At 47.3% G+C, this 27,998-nt stretch overlaps 1 protein-coding gene across 11 annotated transcripts in view; it reads left to right on the top strand.

The window, feature by feature from the left end:
* Cux1 (cut like homeobox 1) overlaps window positions 1-27,998 on the top strand; it is a 327,582-nt gene that overhangs the window by 80,181 nt on the left and 219,403 nt on the right. For all 11 annotated transcript variants that reach the window (XM_005080392.4, XM_005080393.4, XM_040731284.1 and 8 more), the window contains one exon: window positions 17,618-17,728. In XM_005080392.4, coding sequence (XP_005080449.1) covers window positions 17,618-17,728 — 111 coding nt within the window. The remainder of the gene's footprint in view (window positions 1-17,617; window positions 17,729-27,998) is intronic.

Below are 27,998 nucleotides of genomic sequence, written 5' to 3'. Positions count from 1 at the left end.
CAGGAGAAGCAGATGCACTACTAGTGGGGGGAGCACCCCTGCTCTCAACCACAAATGTGTTTTGATAACTAGTGGACTTGGCAAGGGGAGTTATTGGAAACATGTGAGAGGTAACCAGAGCTGAGTTTCAAGTAGTACATATTTGAGAAGTTTTCCCCAATGTAAAAGTTACTCTTTAAGAGTCTTAAACTAATAAAAACAAGGAAATTCCATGTTACGGCTGCCACTTGGCCTTCTCATTTTTATTCCAGAAGTCAGATTTGACAGGTCAGCTGCCGACTGGCTCTGGGAGCCCCAGGAACATTTAAGGCAAGGAAGAGACCAGAACGAAAGCTGGCAGTCAAAGGGATGGGAAGTTCCCACCACTGTTTGGTTCCAGGCTCATAATTCCATTTCACTGTATCCTATTTGTTCGTCTGGGGGCTGCTTCCTGTATTAACTTTATTCCCTGAAGCTGATTCAAGATTCTGCTAGAAACTGTGCTTGGTTCTTCTCCTTCCTGGGGCCTGACGTCACTGTGAGTTGTACTTCATGGCTGCTGCCTGCTCATCAAGATTAAGAGGGAAGGCTGTTTCAGTTAGTAAAGTGTTTGCAGTAGAAGCAGCATAAATAAAAACCCAAATGTTTGGATCCCATGCTGGGCATGGGATTACAGCACCAGGGGAGGTAGATGCAGGTAGCCAACCTAGCCAGTTCATGAGCTCTAGGTCCAATGAGAGGCCTAGCTCACAAAGCAAGGTGGAAGGCTTACAAGGCCATTGCCAAGCTAGATGACCTGAGTTCACTCCCCGGGGCTCACATGGTAGAAAGGCAAAAACCAAACTCTTGAAAGTAGCTTTCTGACTTTCTTGGGCATGTCCCATACATGCTCCACACATACATATGCACATAAAATAAATAACTTAAAAATAAATAAATGACTGATATGGTGTCAAGTTATAGAATAGTATGCACGTGCACACACATGGACACACTCACACGCGCGTACATACGTGCACACACACATGCACGCGCACACGTGCACACACACACACTCACATGCACACACACACACACACTCAGAGTTTAAAGCTGCAGCTTCCCCTCTGTTTTATGTTATTGTGGGTTTTGTTGTTGTTTGCTGGCTTTATTTTTTAAGCCATTCTTATTTGTTTTTGAAACGTGGTCTCATAGCCCAGGCTGGCCTTGAACTCAGTGTACCTGGCCTATCTGCCTCCACCTCTAAAGTTCTGGAATTACAGCTGTGCCCCACCATATCTAGCTCTTTATCTTTAGTTTCTTGAGACAAGGTCTTTCTTTGTAACCTAGGCTGATCATGAATTCACAATCTAGCCTCTGCCTCCTAAGCTTTGGGGCCACAGGGGTGTCTACCTCCTGCCTTTCTCAGTGTGACCCAATATTCATTATCAAAAAAGTACCAGAGATCCCAGCGCCTTCTTGTTTAAAAGCAAGCCTGGTAAGATGGATATATATGAATGGATAATGATAAATAATTCTAAGCATATTTTGTGAATAAATTGGAGAACTTTTTACATTTGAAAAAACAAATGGAAAGCAGACCTGGCTATGGTGGTCCCCCTGGTGGGAGGGAAAAGGAGGAAACACAGAGAAAGCTGGGGGACACAGACAGACCTCACCAATGTCACAGGACAGATCCAGCCCCAGGACCTTAAAATGGTAGGCCCATGCAACCTGGGACCCACTGGCAGTCCAAGAGGGTCAAGACAGTGGAAGTGGTGGCCTCTCTTCTCTGTGTAAGTCTTGCTGTGCTCCTGTGAGCTGCCTGTACCTGTGAATGTCAGCTTGCCCAGTGGCAGAGCAGGCAGACGGCACTGTGTTTGGTTGTCACGGGGATTAAAAACCACAAGGGACGTAAAAGATGAGTCAGTAAACTGACATAGCAGCTATTTTTATTATCCCTGCCTTCTGGAATCTTCCCTCTTTCCCGTTCTTAGGGCTGCAGCTAGCCACTTGGTTTCCTTTGCTATTTTCCTATCTTCTCTGATCTTCAGTGGGAAATATTTTCTCCACTCCACTCTTAGTGGAAGTCCTCTGTCCACCTCACTCTCAGCTGGTACTACGGTACCTTTCTTCCTAAGAGATGTCCAAGCCCTGTAGGCATTTTGAGTGCCGTGAGGGCCCTTTATTCCCTGTAGGGACTCCAGCGTGCAAATAGGTCAGCTCATGAGCTAGGTAGGAATAGAGTAAGGCCTACTGTCATGGGCTGTCCTTCCATGGTGATGCTCTGAACTCTGCAATCCCCTTTTCACATCCATGTCTTTGTAAACTTGATGCAGCCGCCTCTGAAACCAACACAACCTTTTCCTGGATGTAGGGTTCAGATGGGCCCTTGACAATCCCATTAGGCACCCCGAATTCAGACCTTCCTACAGGACAGACCAAGATATTGCTGTTGGTAATTGCATGCTCTAAGTGTTATTCAGGTGTGCATGAATTTTAGGGAGAGACCTGTTAGCAGACACACCTCTCTTATAAGTGGGGTCTGCTAGGAGCAAACCTGGCAGGTAGCTTCTGCTGAAAGGCTTTTGGGGATTTGTTGTTGTTGTTTGTTTCAAGGCAAACATGTGTCACGTAGCAGAGGCTGGCCTCTAGTCACTCACCGTGTAGCTGAGGATGTCTTAGCTCCTGATCCTCCTGTTTCCACTTCCCCAGTGTGGTGATTGAGGTGTGCACCACCACACCTGGTTATGAAGTCCTAGACATGCACTCAGGGTTTCACACAAACATTACCATCTGAGCCACATCCCTAATCCAAGAGAAATTGCAGTGAATATGATTCCTGTCTCAAGGAGCTTTGTTTGGTAATGGGCTACAGAAGAGACACCCAGGATGTGGGGTCACCTCTGATGGGAGTAGCACTGGCTATGACTGAATCAGTGTCAGAACAGCCCCCACCCTCAACGTGGCAGCAAGAGTGGGTAGTAATTGTGCTTGTTAATTGCTGTCTCCGTCCTTTAATCAAGTTCAGACAGTGGCAGTGGCTCATTAGCTAGCTTTGTGTGGTTGTAACTAGGCCCTCCAACTTTTGGACAAGCTGGGGTGCAGCTGATAAACAGAGTTGTGTGCTGGGGGACTATTGTGGGTAGATGGGCAGCAGGACTTCCAGGCACGTGTTTAACTTGGCTTTTCAGAGATTCTCACTGAGGATTAAAACGGCCCCGTAAGCCTACTTCTCTGCTCTAGGCACCAGGGCCTATACTATATAGCCTAACCTATTGGTTCCCAACACCCAGGCTGCATGACAAGCAGCCAGCATCCTGTTGGCAGGAGTCACTTGTGACCCAGCTTTGTGTGAGCTGCTCTTGGGGCCACCTGACTGACAGGAGCTCTCACCCAAGGGCAGGATAAGGTTGCTTGCTAAATGTAGTCCAGAAAATCTTGAAAATTAACCACAAGAATCAAAGCCAAGGTGGTCCAGAGGTGGCACATCTTGGCTGACTCTTAAGCTCCCCATGAACGCGGCGATTGGTTGATAGATGTCTTCTCAAGTCTGGCTTTTCCTGGGAGCCGCTTGTCGTTTTTCACTTTGACTTTTAGCTCCAGGAAGAAATATCTTGAGAGCCTTTCAGAGTTCTTATTTGCTAATTAAAATGTGAAAAGGGAACAGAGCTACAGGTAGGGTTGTGGTGCAAGGCACAGCTGTGATTTAAAACACACACACACACACACACACACACACACACACACAATCCAACAGTTTCAAAATGAAGTTATTAGCACTTCACCTGTAACTGCGATGGCTCTTAACTTTCACAGCCGCCTCTTAAGCACCCGGCTCCCCTGTGTGCACTCTTTTGACTTTTTCTCCTTTTGCTTTCTTTGCAGTGCTGGAGAGCAAAACCAGGACCTTGTGAGCATACAGCAAGTTACTCAGTTACTAAACTCTCACTGCACCCTCCCCTTCTAGTCTCTGCTGTTGTGTGCAGGCTGCTTTGGAGTCACAATTCTCCTGCCTGCCTTTTGTTTTGTGACACAGAGTCTTGCTGTGGAGCCCTGGGTGTCCTGAAGTTTCTATGTCAGGCCTGGCCTAGAGCTGCCAACCCTCTTGCTTCAGTCTCCTGAGTGTTGGGATTGCAGTCATCATATTGATTTTTTTTTTAGATAAAATCTTGCTCTTTGTGTAGACCTGAATGGCTTGGCATTTGGTACCCTAGTCCAGGCTGGCCTTGGACTTGCTTTGATCCCCCTGCCTCAGCTTTCCAAGTGCTAGGATGACAAATGTGTACCGTAATGCAAGGTTTGTCTTCTTTTTGTGTCATATAGTTTTCTAGCCACTCTGTGGGGTCCATTCAGTTGTGTATTTTCACAGGAGAGAAAACTGAAGCTTAGGGGTCTCAGGGAAATGCCTAAATTCTCATCCAAAGGAGGAAGCAGCTCCAGGATGGCGCCTGGGCTGCCTTGAGCCCAAGACACTCGGTTACTTTGTGTACTTCACTAATGCCTGTGTGGGTCCTGTCTAGCTTCCCAAGAGATGAGGCTGTGCGGGTTGGGGAGAGGAAAAAGCATGAGGACCCCAGTTTAACATCCATAATCCATATTTTGTTTTGTTTTTTAAAGAAGCTGGGCATGATGATATGCACTTGTAATCCTAGGGCTACAGGAACAGGCAGATCCTTGGGGTGCACTGGCCAGCCAGCCAGCCTGTCCTACTGGAGGGACTCTAGGCCACTGAGAGACCCTGTCTCAGAAACACAGTGGACAGCTCCTTGACTACAGTGAAGGCCTACACTCAGGCTTCCTTCCACAGCACAAGCACACCTATGTACCCATGGACTTAGGGCATACGATTTTATTTTAAGAAAGTGGGGCTGTGTGAGGAGACAGACTCCCAAGTGTTCTGCTGCTTGAAGAATAAGGAATACAGCCTGTTCAGAGCCTGAAAATGATCAGCTGCCAGTTGCTCAGCTTGTTCCAGAGACCTGAAACCTGTCTGTCCTGGCATGAGGGGGGGCAGAGAGAGAGAGAGAGAGAGAGAGAGAGAGAGAGAGAGAGAGAGAGAGAGAGAGAGAGAGAGAGAGAGAGAGAGAGAGAGAGAGAGAGAGAGAGAGAGAGAGAGAGAGAGAGAGAGAGAGAGAGAGAGAGAGAACTGACTGCAAGGCAGCTTAGCCGCCAGCGCTTTCCCAGGGAAGTAGCAGGGAACCTTTGCCAGAGTGGCTGATGCCCTAACAAATTGATTCCTGCCAAACAATGGAGATAAATATTTTCAACAGACAGAAATGTTGGCTCCCAAAGTGTTCAAATTAAAGGCTTATTTCTGAAACAAATACTTTAGGAGGAAAACATTTCTACCAGCCTAGATGAGATCAGGGTTATTCCTCTTGGCAGTGGTGTGATTATTTTGAGATTAAAACACAATGGCTTCCCTCTGCCTGCCTCATTTTCTCAAAGATGACCTGCTCACCCGTCCTTGTTTCCTGGATAAGGGGAGGTGTACTGGATCTGAGCATGGAGAAGAGGCAGGGCGGTTTTCCACAGACACATATTAGGCAACAAACATATCCAGTCCTTCCCTCCTGGTGGCATCTGGACAAAGCTACACACCCATCTGGCCCTCAGTTTCCTGCCCACAAAATGGGCACCTGTGTGTGCTAGGATTATAGTTACATACCACCATTTCCAGTGCTGGGGACTGAGCCTAGGGCTTCATATATGCTAGACAGGCACTGTACCAGGTTCTATCATGATCCTCAGAACCTGGAAGGCCAGAAACCCAACACTGTCCACAGAATTTTCTAGACTGACAGAACCAACAGTCTCTGTGTTACCCTTCTCATGTATGACTTCTGATCCTTAATATGTGGTTATTGTGACTAAAAGGACAAAACAGTGTTGTGTTATTTTTGAGACAGGGCCCCATAGATCCCAGGCTAGCATCAAACTCCTTATATAGCTGAAGATGACCTTGAACTTCTGATCCTCCCCTGCTCATTTTGTGTAGTACTGGAGGCTTATTAGGCAGTTACTCTACCAACTAAGCTACATCCCCAGCCCATATAAACTGAGGTGTTGATCTAATTTCTAGCTGTGCACCTGTTGGGAGCTGCAGTTTCGATAGTAAAGCCGCCTGCCTTGCTCAGTTTCATTCCTTGAATCCAGTTAATATGTTGTTGGGTCAGCCTTCTGAAGAGCTCTCAGGCCTGTCTCTATTCTGCAGAAGTTTGGGTCTACATCTTTGCTTTGCCTGGAGCACTGGACAGGCTGACTGAGTGAGCTCATTCATATGGAATCGATTCTCTTCTTCCACCTGGTGGATCCTGGGGTTTGAATGCAGGTTCTCAGGCCCTGCAGGCGACACCCATGTTAGATCAGCTATCCCCCTGGCCCTCTTATTTAAAAAACAAAACAAGTCTCTCGCTATGTAGCCCAGCCTGGCATCTAACCACTTTTCCTCCTGCTTTAGTCTCCTCAGTGCTGAGATACAGCTGTGTACCACCATGCCCATTTTATGCAGGGCTGGAGACATGGTAGGCAGGCACTCTACCAACTGAGCTACACCCTTAGCCCTCCATTGGCCCTTTAAAGTACACTGAAGTGCACTGAATGAATTTGTCTCAGAATGTATTCTGAGTATAAAAAGAACTTTGAATGGTCCAAGTGGAGGGAGCCTGGAGGAAGCATCTCCCAGGCAGTTGTTAGCAGTAACTGGTTGGATGTGCATGGGATCTGTTTCCTTATCCGAGACCAAAGGAATGAAGCTCTTGTGGCTGCTTTTCCCCCGAGGTCCACGGGTGTGGCAGTGTCCACAAGACCATGTTTCCTAGGTTGGGCCCTGCTGGGGTGCCGGGGAGTGTTGTGATCTGGGGGACACAGGAAGCAAAATACAACTAGACCCGGCCAGAGGTGAGGGGGACATTTCCCAGGGAGTAACCAACTGATCTTAAGACAGAGATCATCAGACAACAAGATCCAACCTTGGGAGGCATGGTGAGGGGCAGGAGGGGTCCTGTGGGCAGCTAAGAGAAGAGGAAGGTGGCCCCTGTTTGGAGCCTAAAGTCTGTGCAGACAGAACTCAGAGAACACAGTGTATGAAATGGACATTTCAGAAACTGTCCTGTACCAGGCAATCCATGCTGTCCAATTGACCTGTAAGGCAGTGCCCCTCCCTTCTGTGCAGATTGAAAGGCTGCCCCCCCATGCTGATTCTTAGAGCGCCTGCTGTCTGATGTTCTGTATATTTCATTATTCGCCCTCGATGCTGTCTTTCACGTCTCGCTGTCTGAGAGTCTGGCAGGTATTGTGTGTGGTGCAAGGCTTGTCAGATGCACATGCAGTTTTTAGTTTTGCACTGGGTGGGGGTTGTGATGTGGTGAAAAGCAAAACTAAAACCTTCCAAACCTGGGTCTCTGCTGAAATTTCTCAGTCTCCAGGAATTCACAGAAAGGCTTGTATGGCCAGAGTAGGCTAGGCTAGGCTGGCTAGCCCAGGGGTCTTCTACACACTGTCTTGCCAGTGTGTGGGTCTACTGGGGAGCAAATCCAAGGACTTATGCTTTCACAGTGTCCTAGTTTCTTTTTCTATTGCTGTGATAAGATGCCCCTGTAAAAACAACTTAAAGGGAGGTTTGGTTTAGCTCACAGTCCCAGGTATACTCCTTTATCACTGGAAGTGGAGACAACAGGAACTTGAAGCAGCAGCCTCATCGCATCCATAGCGAGAACCAGAGCTTGACGACTGCATGTGTGCTCAGCTCTTTCTGCATTTGTCCAGTCCAGGCTCCCAGCCAGGGAGAGTGCTGGCTCCTCCAACACAGTTAATGCAATCAAGATGTCCCACACAAGCATACTGAGAGGCCCATCTCCTGGGCAAGTTTAGATTTTTGTCAAGTTGACAGTTAGTACTAATGGTCACATGCAGCTAACACTTAACCAACTGAACTCTCTCCAGGCCTCAAGCATACAAGTTTGGAGTTTGTTGCTGCTCTGCAAATATCTGTGGGACCCTGGGGAGTAGGTGTGACAGCCACATGGAACACCTCTTGGGCTATGAGTGTCTGGCTAGACCTTTCCACTCTTCTCTTGGAGGAGCTTCAGGGCACTGTGCTCCTGTAGGTAAGGTGGCCACCAGCAGGTGCAAGGTGTCTGCATTCAGACTGCTTTTGAAGCTGAAGTTGAGTGCCCTTGCTTACAAGGCACTTGGAGTCGACAAATTACCCTTCCTGAAGTTAAAAAAAATTCCATTTTCTACATTTACCTATTGTGTTAGTGCTCTGTGTATGTCTGTTTGTGTTCCATGGCATACATTTAGAGGTTCAAGGACAACTTGTGGAGTTGGTTCTCTATTGTAAGACCTGGAGATCAAGATCAGGTCATCATGCTTGACAGCAAGTGCCTTTACCCACTGAGGCATCTAGACAGCCTACATTGTCTTTTCTTCCTTACTGTGGGTTTGCTGAGGAGCAGGGTGTGTCCTTGATATAAAGTTAACAATGCATAAAACCAGCAACTGTGCTGTCAGATCATATGAGGAAGTTTCTTGTGTTGTTTTTGTTTTGTTTTGTTTTTGCTTTTACATCCCTTCATCCCCCCCACAGGGTTTCTCTGTGTAATAATCCTGGCTGGTCTGGAACTCTCTTTGTGGACCGGGCTGGCCATGAATTCACAGAGATCCTCTTGCCTCAGCCTCCTGAGTGATGGGATTAAAGGCGTGCACCACCACAGCAGGCTCCAAGTGAAGTTTTCCTTGTTTTACCTTAATTTTAAAGGGGGATGAAGGTGGCCAACTGTTATACACAAAGATGCTCAACAAAGCTTGAACATAGAGTTCTTGTTACTCCCCAGGTCCCTGGGAAGGTCATATACTAGCAAGGACTTTCTTGTGCACATGCTCACTTTGCCCTTTTTTTTTTTTTTTTTTTGTTCCCATAGTTGGAAAGCAGTGTATTTTTTCCTCTTCTTAAAAGTTTTAATTTTTATTTCTGTATATCTCTCTGCCCCCTCCCTGTGGGTGGGTGAGTGGGTGGTGGGTACCCGTGGAGATGGGAGAGGATGTTGGATTCCTTGGAGCTGGAGTTAGAGGCAGTTGTGAGCCATCTGATGAGGGTCCTGGGAATCCAATTCAGGTTGTCTGGAAGAGCAGCAAGAGCTGCTCAGCTACCTCTGCACCCATCCCTCTCTTTATGTGACGGTTTTTCTGTATGGCCTGGTCTGCCCTCGAAACTCTGTATGTGGGCCTAGACCCCCAGCTCTGTGGTCCCCCCAGGCGCCCTGCCTTTCAGTCCTTTGTCCCCTTTCCTCCATTGCTCCATGCTGATTACCAGCAAAGGCCCTATCAGCTGTAGAATCCAAGGGATCCTGGACAGGTGGATATTGGGAAAGCTGTTCTGGTGTGGTTCTCTCTTTCCAACTACACTGTCTTTACCACTACCAGATGCCCTTACGGTCCATTGGCAGTCAGCCTGTAGCCCTGTGGCTTCCACATAGGGGTGTCCACTCTGACCTGTGTCTGACGTCACAGAATAGGAGACTAGAGCTATGACAGTGGGCCAAAAGTCTGTGTTGAGGAACCCAATAACAAAAGGTCCGTGCCCCAGAAAACATTTGGAAATAGGTCATACCTGTTTCTTGAATTAAAGTCATACAAAGTAGGTGGGAATGTTAATATTTACGTGGGGTTTCCTGAATGGTTCTGCCTAAAATGGAGGCTACCATCTGCCTATGCTCCATGAAGATTGCCATGGTCTCCTTTACTGGGGACCAACACCATGCTATGAGTGAGGCACTCCTAGGTCCTTGTCAATGCTTTCAAGCCCAGGCCGTAGTATGGGGGCAAAGTGTACTTTTTAATACACAAATGTTTGATTTTAAAATGTTAGTTAAAAATGTATAGGTACAGGGCTAGTCATTAAATTGTTAAGGGTTCCAGTGTGATCATCAGAGTCCATGTCAAAAAGGCTGGTTGTGGTGAAACACTCATTATTTTGGACAGGTAGAGGAGTATTCCAAGGTTCATTGGCCAGCCGGTCTAGCCTAATTGGTGAATTCTGGGCCACTAAGAGAGCCTGCTCAAAAGGGGGGCCAGTACCTGAAGAAGACTACCTGGGTTGTCGTTAGACTTTCACATGCACACAACTCAAGTGTGCAACAAGCAGCATGGTCCTGGAGGGACTCCCTAACCCTCAAAAGTGTTGCTCCATTTCTTTCTCTGTTGCAAGAGGTTTTACGCCTATAAAGCTGTCTGTAGAAATCCTGAACCTGTGTAAGCAGCTGTGTGTGTGTGTGTGTGTGTGTGTGTGTGTGTGTGTGTGTGTGTTTACAATGGATAGCTTGATTCCTGCGGATGTACATATTTACAGAGGTCATTTTTGTACTTCTCATTGATTAGATAGAGACACATACACCTGCTGCTGCCTGACCTTTGCCTGCCCCTCCAAGCCCTTTGACCCCTCTACATGGAAGCCTGGCTGGCTGCTGCTCTCCAGATGGTACTTTCTTGTCCACAGCTGGCCCTGGGTGGCTGTTACAGGGTTCCCAATGTTTCCGAAGTTGTCTGTTTTGTCACGTGGAGCACAGTTCTTGGTAAGCCCAGAGCGAATGAACACAGCCCACCTGTGCCCCAGCCCCAGTGAAGATAGAGGCTCTTCATAGAACCTTAGATGCCTTCCTTTCAGAAGGGTTTCTTCCCCGACATTTCCCGCCCTTCCCCACCAGCATATTTCCTTCTGTCTTGTCCGTCTTTCCTGCCTCCTTGCCCTGCTAGACTGCAGTTCCCTCAGCTGCATGGCTCCTGGTTGATCTGGCAGTCTCCAGAGCTCCCACCCTGGTCTAGGATGTTGGTGGCAGAATGAATTCAGGGCTGAGGCCAAGTGTGCGGCTTCACTAGTAAAGAGAAATTAACCTTGATGTAATGGTAACTGTGCCCTGAACTTGAAATGCATTATCTTAATTAATCTCCAGAGAGGGGACACCAGCTGACCACAACTACCACAGACTGTGGGATGGAGGAGTACTAGTTCCTGTCCGGGGTTTCCCTGTGTCACTTCTTGAAGGACTTCTCATTCACTCACTCACTCACTCACTCACTCACTCACTCACTCACTCACTCACTCACTCCATTCATTCATTCATTCATCCATCCATCCATCCATCCATCCATCCATCCATCCATCCATCCATCCATCCATCCATTTTTCAGCCCTGGAGATGGAACCCAGGGCCTCACACTGCTGGACAAGCATTCTACTGCTTAGCCACACCTCCTAGCTCCTCTAGGAGCTTAAGCCATGCTCCCAGCCCCTCCCTGGGGAATTCTAGGCCAGAGCTCTCAGGCCCTGACTGGGGGATCTAGAGAGGCTGTTGCTATGTCTTCGACCCCTTACTGGAAATGCTCTAATGCTGGGTCACACTTCTATCCCCAGCCAAATATTTTGAGTGCAGGCTAGGAGAGGTTACAGGGTTTTGGTAGGTGTCTGAGCCCTGAGTCTTCAGTCCTTTATAACTGGAATACCTCCTATCAGTCCAGACAAACGTGGGAGCTTGAGTATGGGAGAACTGTCTGTGTAGTAATCATGGAGGTCCACCTCTGTATACACAGAAGCTCTGGAAGTTCCTCTGTGGGCTGTAGCTGTTCTGCTGGGCTTGACATAATCTGAAATCAGTTCTCAGATTAAAGGTAGAGTTTGAGTCAGCAAGGTGCTCAGTGGGTAAAGGTGCTTACAACCAAGACTAATGACCTGGGTTCAGTCCACATGGTAGAAGGACAGAACCAACCTGGAAAATTGTTCTCTGACCTACACATGCACAACTAAAAACATTTTGCCTGCGTTGCTGACGTACCAGTTCAGGGCAGTGATTCTGATTTGCCAAGAGGATGCCCTGGTAGTGGAGACTCTTTTGCAGGTCTAAAGGAGACCCACCCAGTGGAAAGGCCCTCTCTGGGGTCTTGAGAAAGAGTGAGCCTCAGCAGAAGTGGAGTGGGCTGCAGGCACATTCTTATTATAGCAGAGAGACAGAGTCAGAGAAATGCTCTTAGGGTGAACAATTTCAAAGTCATCATTGGTGGTCTGAAGACTCATTTAAAATTTTTCTATTACATTCTCACTCTGTGTGTGTGCTCCTGTGCACTCACACACATGCACCATGGCGTGTGTGGAGGTCTAAGGACAACTTGGAGGAGTTGGTCTTTACACTATGTGGGTCTTTGAGATCAAACTTAGATTATCAGCCTTGGCTGCAAATGCCTTTACCTGCTTAGCCATCTCAGCAACCATTAAGCCCAGTACTCAGGAGGCAGAGGCAGGCGAATCTCTGTGAGTTTGAGGTCAGTTTGGTCTACAGACTGAGTTCCAGGACAGCCTCCAAAGGGACACAGAAATCTTGTCTTGAAAAAACAAAACAAAGACTTATTTTAAATATCCTCTCCTGTGTTTTGTTTCTTTGTTTATTTTTGTTTGTTTGTTTTTTGAGATAGGCTTCTTATTTAGCCCTGGCTGGCTCCAACCCTCAATCCTCTTGCCTAAGGCTTCAAAGTGCTGGAATGACAGACATACACTACCATGCCCAGCTCCAGGTGCTTTGAGACAGGCTAGGAATTACATGGTAGTCTGGTTTGTATTCTTTTAAATGCATCTTCACTTGGTCAGGAGTCTGAAGTCCCCACAGAGAGGATCTTGGAACCATTAGGAACCTCTTGAGGACCTGTTGGAAACAGATAAAATATACGAGAGTTCAGAATCCCTGAGGCAAATAGCCATACCTGTCTCCCATGACAAGGAAGGCCTATATGTGTGTGAGCTCTCACAAGGGGTATACCAGCAGCCATCTGTTCTCCCTGATGACCCTGAGCCTTGACCATGTCCTTGGAAGCTCTTCTGAGGAATGGCAGGGGCCTCTGGGCCTAGCCAGTGGTAAAGCCTTGAGGGATAGGGATGAAGAGAACATTCACTCGCTTCCCTTCCTGGCTTGTCATACATAGTTGGCCACAGGGCACCAAGAGGTGCCGTAGAAACCACATGCTGCTCAGGGGCCATGTGGTTCAAAAGCCAGAGTTTTACCTTGGACCCTGTCATCCAGCCATCCAGGGAGGAGCCCCCTTTAAAACAGAAAGCAGTTTCTGTATGAGGTGCCCGCCCATGTTGCTCAGACTCTTCTCAGTGACATTTCCAGTGCATTCCACCTTGTTGGATATGTCAGGTTCTGAGTTCATGTGTATACTTCCACCCTGAGTAACAGGGACCTAGGGTTCTCCTGTCCTTCCCTGGTGGGAGTGTCTGGGTGGACTGGTGTATTCTTGTGAATGGCTGTAGCTGCCATGGCTGCCTCCTTCTCTTCCCCTCTTCCTATCGCCACTGTATGAGATACTGCTGATTAGCCAAAGATTCTAATGGTAGGCTACACTTCCAGAATGAGTTTTGCTATTTGCTGGAGCTGGCCTTGAGCTTGCTTCTGAACTGAATGATCCTCTTGCCTTAGCCTGCCAAGTAAGTTGCTGGAACTAAAGGCTTGTGCTATTGAGCCTGGGTGGCAGGATTTTAAAAATTAGTACCTTCCCATTTTTCCAAGAAACAACCAAAGAGTACACACCTCACAGTAAGCCCGTTCCTCACTCGTCACTCCTGAGAGCAAACACAGTTCAGGTTTTCTCTGCTTCTTTCTGCAAATCGCCAGAGTCTGGCTAGCATGTGGAGAGATGGTCTTTTTTACGGTGTAAGCACTGTTTGATGGTCTGCTGATTTTTGACTTTTGAGTTCATGTAAAATGTTTTTGTTTGTTTGTTTGTTTGTTTGTTTGTTTGTTTTCTGGTTTTAAAACCACCAGCGAATCATTGGTCAGTGGCCATGCCAAATAACGCTGTTCAAGGCAGTTAAGTTGCTCCAGTGTTCCCTTTTCTGCATCTCAGTGCCTTTCAGATGTGGGGACTCTCTGTGCTGCTGTTTCCATGTGACCTGTGACTCATGGCTGATGATTCTGTATTTTGGCCCCCCCATCTCCCCCTCTCTCAACACATTAGATTCTCTTATTAGTGCGTCATTGTGTTTGACACTGAGACTGGACAGACTCAGGAGATGATAAAATGGCGTTGGCCTTGTGCTTTGTAGCTGTCTGCTCCCTCTGTGTTGTCCCTGGGGCTTGAGAGTGCAGGTCTCCTTCAACAGGGCCCAGCCGAACCTCAGTCAAACCTCAGAACCCGGATTTGAAGCTCCAGCACCCATGTTAGACGCCAGGTATGACAGTGTGTGTCTGCAACCCCAGCACTGGGGAGTGGACACAAGTGGATGAGTCCCTGGAGCTCGTAGCTACCCAGTGTCAATGAGTCTGTGTATTCAGGCTTAGTGAGGGGGAACCTGTCTCAAAAAATGAGGTGAGATTGATTGAGGAAAATTCCTGCCCTCAGTCTCTGGCCTCCATATGTGAACAGGACCCCCTCCTCTCGCCCCAAGATTTAGTGGTATTTTACATTTTTTTTAATTAAGCAATTCAGTTAAAGACAGAGCCTTGAAAATTGAGCAGCCCTATCTGGAACAGTGGAGGTTCCACATGTTGGTGGAAGGCTCAGTCTCCTACTCACTATGTCAGTCTGTTTCCCTGTCATGGTCTCCGAATGTGGTCTGGGACATGGCTCCTCATGTCGGCTCACGTATGTCTGCAAGGTTGGCAAAAGGAGCGAAGTGAGCGCCAGCGAGCCCCGACTGCTCACAGCAAGCGGCCAGCTGTGCCGGCCTTTGCAGTGTGATGTGGGAGGGAGCTCCTGGTCACTCAAGCTGTCTCTTGGGAGAGACCTCAGAACCAGAGGGCTGCCCTGTGTCCTTTTTCTGTTTGTGTCATGGTGTGTGCCACCCGTACCCCACTACCCCTCTCTGTACACTGTCTGTGGGTGACAGAAGGCGGCCTCTGCTTCATCCCTCAGGTGCCATCCGTCTTGTTTCTCACTGGGAGTTGTTTTGTAGGCTGGACGGCCAGTAAGCCCCAGGGACACCCCTCCCATCCCCCTTGTCTAACAGTGGCCTCACATGTAACTTTGTATCTGAATGTTAAGATCTATCTCAGGTCCTGTGCTTACTAGTCAATAAGCAACTAAGCTTCCTTTCTAGCCTTATTTATTGATTTTTGGTGCTGTGGTTTGAACCCAGAGCCTCTTCATGTTAAGAAAGAACTCTACACTGAACCTTTATCACTGGCTCTTTGTTTAGTTTTTGAGCCAGTCTTAGGAAGGTCAGACTGGTCTCAAACTTGATATGAAACTGAAGATGACTTTGAACTTCTTATCTTCCTGCCTCCACTTCTAGAGTGCTGGAATTACAAGAATACACCACCATGCCTAGCAACCCTGTGCTCTAACTTTATCCCCCAAAATGTACTCGCTAACATCCAATACCCCCACTGACTTAAAGAAGCCAAAAGATGCCACTTGTCCTATGGCTAGGACCCAGGCTTCTCAACGACAGGCAGTAGGATCCCTGTTGAAAAAGACAGCCAGCACTGGTTTTCTGTTTCTCCGTGTGTGTGTGTGTGTGTGTGTGTGTGTGTGTGTGTGTGTGTGTGTGTGTGTGTGTGTGTGTGTGTGTAAGGAAACACCAACTTCTCCCGTTCCTGTCATATTTCAATATTGGCTTTTTTCCGCCCTTCTCCAAATCTCCCATTATAACTTCTTCTGCTGCTTAAATATAGCCGTCTAAGTCCTCCTCCTTGCCAGATTGTTTATATTTTTGCAAGCCTTCTGCGTTATCTGTGACTGCTTGCTTGCCTCTCTCTGCAGCCCACTTCCCCACGTTGGTGGCGGTTGCTCTTTTTCCCTGCCTCCTCTTCTCTGGGATGACTTTCAAATGTGGTCTATCAAAACGCCCAGTGTTTCCCTCTTTTCTGCAGTAGCTTTGACATCTGTTCTTGAATGCTAGCCCACAGTATTCCTTTGGATTTGCTCACCCAGGATTTGTTTGAATGCCAGAAATACTAAAGGGAACAGTGTGGCATGAGGGCCTCTCCCCACATCACAGTTCCCCTTTCCACATTTAAACTGTCTTGAGATTTCTAAGTTGACAGCATGCTGGTTGCTCCAGCTCTCTGTCACTTTGTCTGGCCACGGGCCATACCATCATGGTACCAGGGAAGTGTCACCCAGGATGGCTTTCTGGGTTGTTTGCACTCTAAAGGAAGCAGGGGCTGAGAGTGCTGCTCAGTCCATGGAGTGCCTAGTATTCAGTAAGCCCTCGTTGTAGTGGCACGTGCCTGTGACCCCAGCACTACAAAGGAGGAAGTGGGAGGACCAGAAACTCAAGGTCATCCTCAGCAGGGGTACCTACTCCCTACTTCTGAAAAGTTCTACAGCCTCACTCAGGTGGCAGCTGGGAATGTCTTTGAGCGATGGGCACCCTATCTTGGCTACCAGTTCTCTTACATGCACCCCTCTATGTTCTTATGTGAGTGTCCCCAGGACTGGGGAAATGCTCTGCACAGCTCCTTGTAAGACTTGTAGAGTTTCTGGGAGATTAGGGATTTGGCTCAGTAGATAGGAGGCTTGCCCAGCGTTCATGAAGTCCTGGATTCTGTCCCTATACATGCTTATAATCCCAACATTTGGGAGGAAGGCAAAGGCAGTAGGATCAGGAATTCAAGGTCACCCTTAGCTGTATAATGAGTCTGAGGCCAGCCTGTGGTACATGAGACCCTGTCTCAAATATAAACACACACACACACACACACACACACACACACACACACACACACACACACACACACTCACTCACTCACTCATACATCCTTCAGGAGGTGGGTGGACCCTGGTGGCCTTCCTGAACTTTTTAGTTCTCTCAGAACCAGGGTGGAGTCATTTGTATGCCACATAGAATGTTGTACTCTGTGTGTTCAGTAACCGAATCTACTTGACTTAGCATATGAGACATCAGGCCATTCGGTGGGCAGCCACATGGCATGCGTACCTGCTGTGAGCTCGGAGCTCCATCCGGGGCCCATCTGCCGTGGGCTGCTCTGGCAGCTCCTCATGGCAGATTCTCCCAGAGTCTTCAGGGCTGGGGCCCAGGCTCTCTGACACTGTGTAGGACTCATCACTGTCCAGAGCAGAGTCCTGACTCCAGGGCATGTGGGATGCCTGGTGGATAGTACCTCTGCAAAGCTCACAGGATAACGGGGTAATAGTGAATGTGGGATTTGCTGTTTAACGGACCCTCTTGCAAACTGGTAGGTTATGGTTCCAACTGGGATGCCTGGCCTAGAGTAAGTTTTCAAGAAGTATTTGTTAAGTGGGAGTAAACTAAACTAGCTGTTGTTCCCTGAAGTTTCAGGTCCACACTGTAGAAGACCAGCCATGTAGAGTTTATTTGGAGGAAAAACTGTTAGGCATGGGGACCAGAACTCAAGAAAATGGCCTACAGAGATGTGGGGGCATTGGTCCACTGGCTTAGCAGGGAAACTGTCCTATGTGTGTTACCATAGGAGGGAGTCACTGCGCTGCACAGCATGCTGAGCAGACTTGCTCTCTCCCTCCGGCTAGTGTCTATGGGACTTGTGTTGTGTGAATGTATTATCATTATGGTCCTTAACGTTGTCCTTGAGCCTTACTCCCTACCCCACCAAGATACACTTGATCCCTCCTGGTAGAAACTGCAGATTATAATCTTGCTTTTCCCTTCTTGATCTCCCCACAGAGAGAACTTGATGCCACCGCAACAGTATTGGCAAACAGGCAAGATGAGAGCGAACAGTCCAGAAAGCGGCTCATTGAGCAGAGCAGAGAGTTCAAGAAGAACACTCCAGAGGTGAGCTGGGACTGTGTCACGGTCTTCAGAAGGGGTCTCATGACCCCTGGGCAAATTTAGAACGCTTATTGAGGCATTTCTTAGTTCTCCAAAAAATTGCATGGCAAGATACCTGTTTCTTTATTCAGATGCCTCCAACCCCACCCTGGCAGAATGTATGCCTCACCCAAGCCATGGGAATGTGGCAGCGGACAAGTTGTTGGTACCAAGTATAGACATTGCATAGGCTGGACACGTGAGCAGTGTGAGACCCACCTGCAGTTCTAGCCTCTGGTATGTCAGGATGGTGTTAACTAAAGTCTTTCCAGGACCATTGTGGGGCAGTGAGCTTCATGCCGGTTTCCAGGATGGTAGGTAGCAGTGTGTTCAAAAATGCATTGCACCAATATTTCTGGTAAAACCTCATTTCCTCTGCTGTGGACTTTGATGTACCTCTATGTTTCTTGACACAGGTTGTAAGGGGCAGTGGGCATGACTCTAGAGTCTGGGCTTTTCTTTTATGAATGTGTTGTGACTTTCATTTTCATGACAAAAGCAACTGAAGAAAGGCTTTACTGAGACTTACAATTTGAGAGTACAGTCCACTGTGGTGGAGAAGGCTTGACATCAGGAGCTTGGGGTGTCTGGCCCATTGTATCTGTAGTCAGGAAACAGAGATTTTCCCTTTTTATGCAGTCTGGTCCTTCCTCCACATTTCAAGTGTAGGGATTATAGGTGTGAACTATCATCCTAAGTTTATGTGATGCTGGGGATGGAACCCATGAACTTCACTCATGCTAGGCAAGTGTTCTGCCAGCTGGGGTGAATCTCTATCACCCCGATCTTTCTAGTTGTTTTTGTTTTGTTTTATTGAGACAGGGTCTCCCTATATAGCCTAGGCTGTGTCTTAGACCCTAGAGTCCCCCTGCCTCAGCCTCCTAAGTTCATCACCACAGCTCACTTAAACATGCATCTTCTGTTAGACATGGGAGTGGAGATGGGGGTTCAGTTAGTGTCCTCTGTGGTATGGGTGCCTGATGGTACACTGATCAGTCTGATGGTGGGGGAGGGGCTGTAGCCATATGTGTGGCATCTCAGGCTTGGGTCTGGCAGCCGTCCTTGGCCATTGACTTAGGGTTGCATCTAAGTATCCTTGTGACATTGATCATTTCCAGTAGATCAATAAATTCATAAGCACTTAACAGCATTGACTATATTGTTTTAATCTAAAAATTGTGGTTAATGTGAAGTAGATTACAATTTCTTTGCAAGTAAGGTTTCTCAAGAAAGCTTCATGGGTTTTTTTTTTTAAAAAAACTACTTAATTTTGGAGACAGGATCTCATGAGCCCAGGCTGGCCCAAATCTCACTGTGTAGCTAAGAATGTTGTTGAACTTGTGATCCTCCAGCCTCCAGCTCTCAAGTGTGCTGAGATTATAGGCATACACTGACTGCTACACCAGTTTACCTGACCCTGGGGTCTGAACCTAAGGCTTCATGCACGGCAAGTGCTCAGCCATCTTAGCCCCATACCCCATCCTCCATGTGGCAGTAACAGCTGCTCTTTGAGTAGAACAGATCATGTTTTTAAAAAACATTTTTTAATCATAAACTTCCACTTTTAACTTTTACTATGTTAATGGGTGGTAGTGATGTATGCTTTTAATCCTAGCACTTGGGGGGGGCAGAGGCAGGAGGATCTCTGTGAGTGTGAGATCAGCCTGGGCTACAGAGTGAGTTCTAGGACATCCAAGGCTGTTACACAGAGAAACCCTGTCTCGAAAAACCAAAATAAATGACAGCTATGAAAAATGAAATTACTGTGTTATATGTGTGGGTGTTTTGCCTTTATGGATGTCTGTGCACCACATGAGTGTCTGGTGTCTGAGGAGACCAGAAGAGCTCGGGATGCCCTGCAAGAGGTGTAGGTGGTTATCACCTGGCATGTGGGTGCTCCCTGGTCCTCTGCAAAAGCAACAAGTGTTGAGTCATCTCCCCAGCCATAGACAATGGCTTTCTCTGTTTTTTGCTACAGGAGACTTGATATATAGATCCAGAGTTCTAATATCACTATCTACTACTCAAAAAAGAGCTTCTTGTGCATGTGCACACATGTATATAATAAGGGAATGCTTGTATGCTCTTGTGAAAAGTTACCTGAATACCTGGCATCTGCTACCCGTGGTGTGTTTTGTGTTAACTTAAAAGCCTAGTCTTGTGACACATACTTGCCATCCAGCCATTGAAGGAAACTGAGGCAGTAGGATCTTTTGTTCTAACCATCCTGTAGTATATAGAGTGAGTTCAAGACCAATCCAAGGACCTTGGTGAGACCCTATCTTAAAACAGTAGTAAAAATAGGGCTGAGGGTTCAGCATCAGAGTGTTTGCTTAGAATTCCTCAGTAAGGGGACTGGGGCATTACTCAGGAATAAAATGCTTGCCTAGCACACACAAGGCCCTGGGCTCAGTTCCACCTAATATAAAATAAAATAAACAACTATAGAATGCTTTAGGTCCAATGGATCTTTGCTTCATAAAGCTAGCTTAGGGTACTTAAGAAAAAAGAAAAGAAACCTAATTTAATTGTTACCAGTTTAAAATACTCCCCAAGGTGGTTTGTGCTGACAGTTAATCATTTTGCAGATATTTATGGAATGCCTTCCATTTGCCAGACAGTGGGTCCTGGGGAGGAAATCCTATCCTGGTTCTTCAGAGTTTCTTATCTCTTCCACCAGGCAGTAGACCATGGCCATGTGGCAAGCTGAGTGCCAGGATCCCATAGCTGGCATCTTCTACTGAAGTCTTTCCTCGCACCATACACACATCCATGTGACAGTATTCTCTGTATGAGCCACAGATGGTTCAGTAGCCTTCCGTGTAGACAAACACTTCTGCCTTTTTGAACCTCTCTCTCTCTCTCTCTCTCTCTCTCTCTCTCTCTCTCTCTCTCTCTCTCTCTCTCTCTCTCTCTCTCTCTCATTGGTTGGTTTATTTGTGTGTTTGTTTGTTTTTGTTTTTCCCCGTGCTTTGAATGGGACCACAGCCCCACACATCAGCCCTACACATTCTTAGAGAAGCCATGCCACTGACTGTCTTGTGACTCAGGCCTTGCTTTGCTTCAGGTCTTTGATGGTTGAGTGTGATTGTGATTTCAAAGACTAGATTAGTATCTTCAATGCCTGGTGTGATTCTAGAAGCACTCTGGTTTTCTTGTTGAGCTTTGCACTTCATCAGCCATTTTCAGTGGGACAATTAAAAAGGAGAGCCATATTCCCAGGGGGTAGCACTGCCATTGTAAAACTGTCTCATGCGTGTTTGGACCTAACAGCTTTTGTACTGAAAGCTGGGCTGCCCTTCAGACCACTCCTTGATTGTCTTTTCTCACTCCAGTGTGTTTTTTCTCTATCTGAATAAAAAAGAAGGGGAGAAAGTGTGTGTGTGTGCGTGCGTGTGTGTGTGTGTGCGCGCGCATGTGTACACGTGTGTACACGTGTTCATCCATTCCTGCATATATAGAGCATAAAGGCGCACACTTTCCATAACCTCATGGCATGAGTATGGGCAACCTATGTTGGTGGTCCTCGCCTTCCATCTTGTGTGAGAAGTGTCTTTTGTTTTGTGCTGCCTATAAGAGGGTAGCTGTCCTGTAAGCTTCCAAGCATTTTGTTTCTCTCTGCCTCTTGTGTCAGCATAGGATCAATGGGATTACAAATGTGTATGGCTATATCCAGCTTTTTGTGGTTCTAGGGATCCAAGCTCAGGTCCTCATGCTGGTGTGGCAAGTGCTTTGCCCTTGAGCCATCTCCTACCTCGCACAGTGCGTTTTATCTTGGTATTCCTTGTGCACTGGAACATGCTTCCTAAGGGTGCTGAGCCCACTGTGCTCATAGTGTGGTTTTGTTTTCATGTGGCCTTCCCCAGCTCCTGTCTTCAGGAGAAGAGCTCAACCCTAACCCTGACCACGGGGGTCCCTCATCCATCTTTATTGCCCCCACCAAGGCAGGAGCTCTGGTGTGTGATTTGGCATGCCTATTTTGTGACAGGGAATATCTCTGTGCCTACTATATAACATAGCAGTTGTTACTTGGCTTTCATTTTCCAGGGATCAGAATCCTCACTTACCCTTGTCACTTGAGGCCTGTACTCTTTTGATTCAGTCCCTTCCTCTCTCCCTCCCTCTCTCTCCAAGTTTTCATGTAGCCTAGGCTGGCTTCCAACTTCCTTTGTAGCCAAGGCTGGTAATGAACTGCTGGACCTCTTGTCTCCATCTTTCCCTCAGTGCTGGGATTACATGCACCTGACTGGTTTACGAGGTCTGGGAATGGAGATATGGGGATGAGAGTACATGGCAGGCAAGCATTCTATCAACCAAGCTATATATATCCCTAGCCTGCCTTTTAGTCTTTTTCAGGGTCTTTATAAGCCCAGTTAGTCTTGAACTCAGCATGTAGTCAAGGCTTTCCTGGAACTCCTATTTTCAGCTTCTACTTCCTGAGTTCTAGAATTGCAAGTGTATACCTTCACACCCAGCAGATGTTTGCTTTCTTGGGCAAGAGTTTCAAAATGCTAGTTTGGGGCAGGTCTCTTAGGATGTGGAAGGAACTCCAGCACCGTGACAGAAGGAGACTGGATTTATTGATGATTTCTGTGCTTGTAGGATGTGGGGAAAGACCTCTGCTTTTTGTCTGTTGGGAGGAAGAGTTTTCAGGGTTGTGGGTGAAACAATGGCCCACATCTTTGCCTCTCAACCTTTTGTGGATGTGAGGAACAGGAAGTGGAGTCAGAAGGAAGATGAAACTGGGACTGTGGTTTATATCTGTAATCCCTGTACTATGGTGGCTGAGGTAGGAGGCTTGCTGTGAGGTAAAGGCCAGCCTGGGGTGAAGTAAGACCCCTGTGTCAGGCAAATAAGAAGGAAGGAGTAAAGGGTAGTAGTACTTAACTGTGGCTGGGCCCAAATGCATTTAGTCACTGCTCGACTGCCTTTTATAGCCATGCAGGAATGACTCAGCCTGGAAAAAGAGAGTCACTTAAAATAAAGTAGCCACTCCAGGGCTGCACATCTTGTTCCTGTGCAGCCAGCTGGCTGGAGCCTTGTGGGGCACCTTGGCCTGTAGGGGGTCTGGAAGAGGCGTGGTGCTCAGGTAAGGTGTCACAATCACCAGGTGCCATTCAGGATGGCCACGTGTGACCCTGAACTTTCAGTTCAGTGTGTGTGTGTGTGTGTGAGAGAGAGAGAGAGAGAGAGAGAGAGAGAGAGAGAGAGAGAGAGAGAGAGAGAGAGAGAGAGAGAGAGAACACATTTGTATGATTTGTGTGTGCACTCAGCACTTCTCTTACTTTCATTGCATTGCCTGACCTAGAAGTCTGCTGTGACTGACAGGTTTCACACACTCACACACTCCTACTGCACCCCTTCCCAAAGACAGGGCTTCTCTGTGTAGCCTGGCTGTCCTGGAACTCACTCTGCAGACCAGGCTGGCCTGGAGCTCAGAGGTCTACTTGCCCCTGCTGGGACTCAGGGTGTATGCCCACTTTCACTTTTGTTTCAGCCTCCCTTAAGTCCAGAGCCTCTCCATTCAGTCAAGCAAACATACCAGCTGGGGTTTGTGTTCCACACTGAACACATTCAGTCACCTGATGTCATAGACTGTGGCTTTTAGGGGGAAGGTAGGCCAGACAGGCCTGCCAGCAAAGGACTCAAAAGTTAGTCGCATGCTAGGGACATGAGCAACCCAGCCACCAGCATGAGCCCGTTGTGGGGATTTGGGGACTTGTCCACACCGCTCGATGAGTCTGTAGTTCCCTCTATGTTTGATTCCCCAACGCTGGGATCACAGGTGCACCTGGGGTTGTGCGTGGGTCCTCAGGGTTGGAGCTTCAGTCCTCATGCTTGCACAGCAAGCACTTTACCATCTTAACTCTCTGAAGCCTGCTTCTTATTTTGAGATAGGGTTTCACTGAGTTACCCAGAGTGCCGTTATTATTATCTTAAATCAATTCTTCTTTTTGTGGGGCTGTGGGAAACCTGCAAGCAATCCTTTTAATTCAGTGTTTTCTCCTCTTCCAAAGCCACTGTGCACATTTTTGCTTCATTGTCAAGAGGTCACTCTAGTATCTGGCAGAATTATAAAGCTTGAGTAATCAACCTGGGTGTTTAATCATTCTAGAATCATCTACCATAAAGTTACAATACAATAAGGTTTTAACTAGAAAAAGCTTAAAAATTAAATGGGAGCTTAAACTGTTACCAGTTAAACACGTTCAATCAGTACAAAAAATTTAAGTAGTTTTCTTAGTTCTGAGGAGATCCCAGGGGAAAAGTTGCCCCCAAGGACCTGGTGCAGCTCAAGCCATAGTATTCTTCCATGTTCCAGAAAGAGCCTGCAGGAGGTTTGGGAGGGTCTGAGGCAGTCCTGAAGAACAGAGGTCCTTGGGTTGTGAACAAGCCTGGGTGAGCACTGCTAGTCCAGTCTTTCCCTCCCACGCATAAGTGGCCTCTGCTGCAGGGAGCTTTTATCTGCAGAACTAGTCCTGGCTTGTTTCCCGGGGTCTTGGAAGATAAATGGCTGTTCCCAGACCACGTGTTGCAGATGTCCAAGCTTTTGACTCCGAGCAAGGTTCCTCGCTGTTCCAGGTTTTGTATCCCTTTCTCACAATCTGATTGGTACAGGTTGAACAGTTCAAGTTCACCCTTTGTGGATGGGGTGGAAGTGTTTCAGATTTGGGAATATTTCTATAGACCTTCATTCCTAATCTAAAACCCACAGGTCTCCAACACCCATGTTTGGAGCATGCTGGAGGAGTTGATGCTTCAGATGTTTGGATCAGGGGTGCTCTGCCTCTGACACCCAGTTGTTGGAGGGTGAAGTGATTGAGTATATAAAAAACATGTAGTAAGTCCCTCATCCTCTCTCTACAAATAGCCCTGAGTTATTTCTGGAGCTAGAAAGTATAGAGAAGTTCCAGCTAACAGCAGGAGCAGGCAGGTAATGACCAACTAAACAAATGATGCACAAGATAACTTCAGGTAGTATGCACACTGAAACAGCATGGCCTTGTAGCTCAGGCCTTTATCCCAGTCACTTAGGATGTTGAGGAAAGAGAATTAGGGACTTCAAAAGTAGCCTGGGCAACCTGGTGAGAACCTGTTTCAGGGATAAACTGGGCTAGGGATATTCATTAGTGGTAAAGTACCTGCCTAGGAAAACAAAAACAAGCAAACAAAAACGCAGGATAATATTCACAGGTGGGTGAATGAGGACATTGGAGGAACTGAGGCGGTGGTCTTTTTTTGTTTTTTTTTTGTTTTTTCAATCTAAGAATGAAAGCACCCTTTTGCAGCATCCCTAACTCCAAACAAACACACAGCATCAGTAGAATCTGACCACTGTTGGTGAATTTGTGTGTCTGGTTTATCAGTGGTGCCCTTGAACTTTAAGCAAAGGCCTAATTGTGTTGAGCAGAGAGACATAATCAGATCCCATCTTTGAGAAGCTCAGGGCTGCTACTGAATGTAGATTTTAGAAAATTCTACTTCCTCACTGCTGGCATTGGAAGAATTCTTAGGTGACCTGTGAAGAGTTAATCTCTCAGTGTCTCTTGTGCCTGCCTTCAGACAGCAGGGCCACCCATGATCCCACCATGCCATCCACTCCTAATGTGAACAACAGTGCGGGCCCCGGCTCTCACTGAAGAGCCCTCAGAACCGGCAGCCTCTTCCTTCCTGAGCTGGGTGTCGCTTCCTCCATGTGTCTGGCATTTCTAGTGGGCTATTTTAAGCATCATGGACAAATTATCCAAGCATTTAACAGCTGTGAAAAGGGAAGGATTGTAAAGAGATTTACGTGGGCTGGAGTTTTGATGGTGACCTCTGAGCCTCCATGTTCTCATGGAGAAATGGGACTGATGGTCCAGATGCTAGATTGAACCATGCCCAGAGTAATATGACAAAGTAATTGAAGCTGTGAGCTTGTGATGAACATTGCTTTGAGAGAAGATGTTGAGTTCAGGAGTAGATTCTGTTTTATTTTATTTATTTTGAGTGCTAGAGATGAAACCTAGGGCTTCCTAGATGCCAGGCAAACCACTAAGTCACGGCCCCAGTCTCTCACTGGAGGGTTCTAGGCAAGTATTGTACTCATGAGCCACACCCCCATCTCCTTGCTGGGAAAGTCTAAGCAAGTGTTCTACCTCTGAGGTACATCCCTTCTTTAAAATTTTCATTCTGAGGTAAGGTCTTGCAATATAGCTTAGGCTGGCATTGAACCTGCAACCCCTCGCCTCAGCATTCCAAGTAACTAAGATCATAGGTCTGTGCCACCTATGGATGTGTGGAGTAATAGTATATGTTTGGATCACTGCTGTTGGCCAATATTGACTTTTGATTTTAACTTGCAAACATGAGTTGCATAAAAATAGACCCTGTAAGGGACAGTCCAGGCCTGATTGACAGACTAATTTAATTCATAGGCTGGTGATTAGTAACCATGGTCTAGTTGATGTTCCTGAAGTAGTCTTTAGACGAGAATCAGAATACTTGGGGCTTTGTTCTAGCTCTGCTGCTTCTGACTTGGTTTGCAACCTGATCAAGCCCCATCACCTTTTGTCTGACAGCTTTAAAAGGGTCAGCTCTACCAGCTGCTCAGAGCATGCTGAGCAACACAGCAGCTTCTGTTGCCTGTCCTCTGCAGGCCCCTTCTGTCCCTGTCTGTCTTTCCCATAACGTTCAGGGCAAGGTCCCTTTGGGCCTTTCCTTTTCTGTAATCGTGCATGGGTTCAGAGTTCTTTGCAGAGTCCCTGTTATGTGTGAGAAGCCTTTCACTAGGAAGAGTTTACTTTCTGGTTCCTGGTAACTTGAGGGACATGACAGGGACAACTTATAATAGCAGTTGACATTTGTTAAAGGCTATCTGTTCATATAGCTCTTTTCCAAATACTTTTCTTTTTAGAGGCAGAGTCTTATGTAGCCCAGGCTGGCCTCAAACTCATTATGTAGCAAAGGATGACCTTGAATTCGCAGGTGCTGAGATTACCGATGTGCACCACCCAGTCTGCATCCACTCTTAAGTGTATGCCTGTGCAGTAAGTACAGTATTTGACTCAGGCAGAGAAAAATTGAGACCCAGAAAAGACATTAACTTGCTTTGTGTGTCCTACTCAAATCAGCAAAGCTGGCAGGAGATGCACATCTCGGCAAGCCTTCTGTAGGTCTGCGCCAGCGTGGGTCCCTGGGGAGTGCTTCCACAGTCTTGCAGCCCACAGCCACCTTCCGGGTGCACAGAGCCAGCTGCCTTGTGGGATGGATCTCCAGAGCTGCCTCCTGCTGCCGAGGCTGCCTGGACCCACGCCACACACACACACACCCCGCCTGCTTCTTAGCACATAAACGTTTCTGTGCACTCAGGGGAGAGTTGAAACTACTTCTTATGGCCTTATCTGCCCATCCTTTTGCTCCCCACTTCACATTGGGTGGTACCTGAATTAGCTCATCAGGCCCTTTGGCTCATACTTCTTTTTTTGGTGGTGGTGCTGGACGGGTTGGGGGTGGGGAGGAGCGTGAGACAAGGCCCTATAGACCAGGCTGGCCTCAAATTCAAGGAGATCTGCCTGCCTCTGCTCCCTGAGTGCTAGGGTTCAAGGTAAGCACCGCCACTGCCCCTATCAGGCCCTTTGGAGCCCCTCTGTAATCTTGTGCTGACTGCATGCAGGATGCTGTAAAGAGTATCTGCTAGCACCAAGTGTGCTTGGATAGTGCCTCTGCTTTGATAACTCATCTATTGCAAGGAGACCCAGCTTTGGGGCGGGTGGGGTCAGTTCTTCCCTTGATAGCTTCCGTGTTATGCTTTGGAAGCACTACATGTCTAAGGTACAGGGTGCATTCCTGCTCCGAAAGCCTTTTCATCTAATAGTACCTTGCTGGTTTTCTCCATTAACTGAGCTGTGCTCATTAGATGAGTGTGAGCTTGTGTTCTTCTAGCTCCTCTTTCTCTGGACTGGCAAACTGCTTTCTGCTGTGAGTGGCCTGTTCACCGTTCCCTCTCCTGCCTTCCCTGCTGACACCTTTTGCTCATTTTCCCTATTGGACAATTTATTGCCATGTGATGTTTCCAATCTGAATTCTCGTGAGAGTTTGCCTTAAGGACATCTCCCAGACCAAGATGTGTATTGTCCCCTTGCTCACTGTATCGTCTATGGTGTGGAAGAACTGAATTGTTTTCAGACAAGTGGAGATTCCCACCCTACCCTGACCTCCATTTTCTTTTCTACACCAACTTTTTTTCCATTCC

Source organism: Mesocricetus auratus, unplaced genomic scaffold (genome assembly GCF_017639785.1).
Source record: "Mesocricetus auratus isolate SY011 unplaced genomic scaffold, BCM_Maur_2.0 Super-Scaffold_100025, whole genome shotgun sequence".
Taxonomy (NCBI): domain Eukaryota; kingdom Metazoa; phylum Chordata; class Mammalia; order Rodentia; family Cricetidae; genus Mesocricetus; species Mesocricetus auratus.
This window is presented reverse-complemented; position numbering and strand designations above follow the sequence as displayed.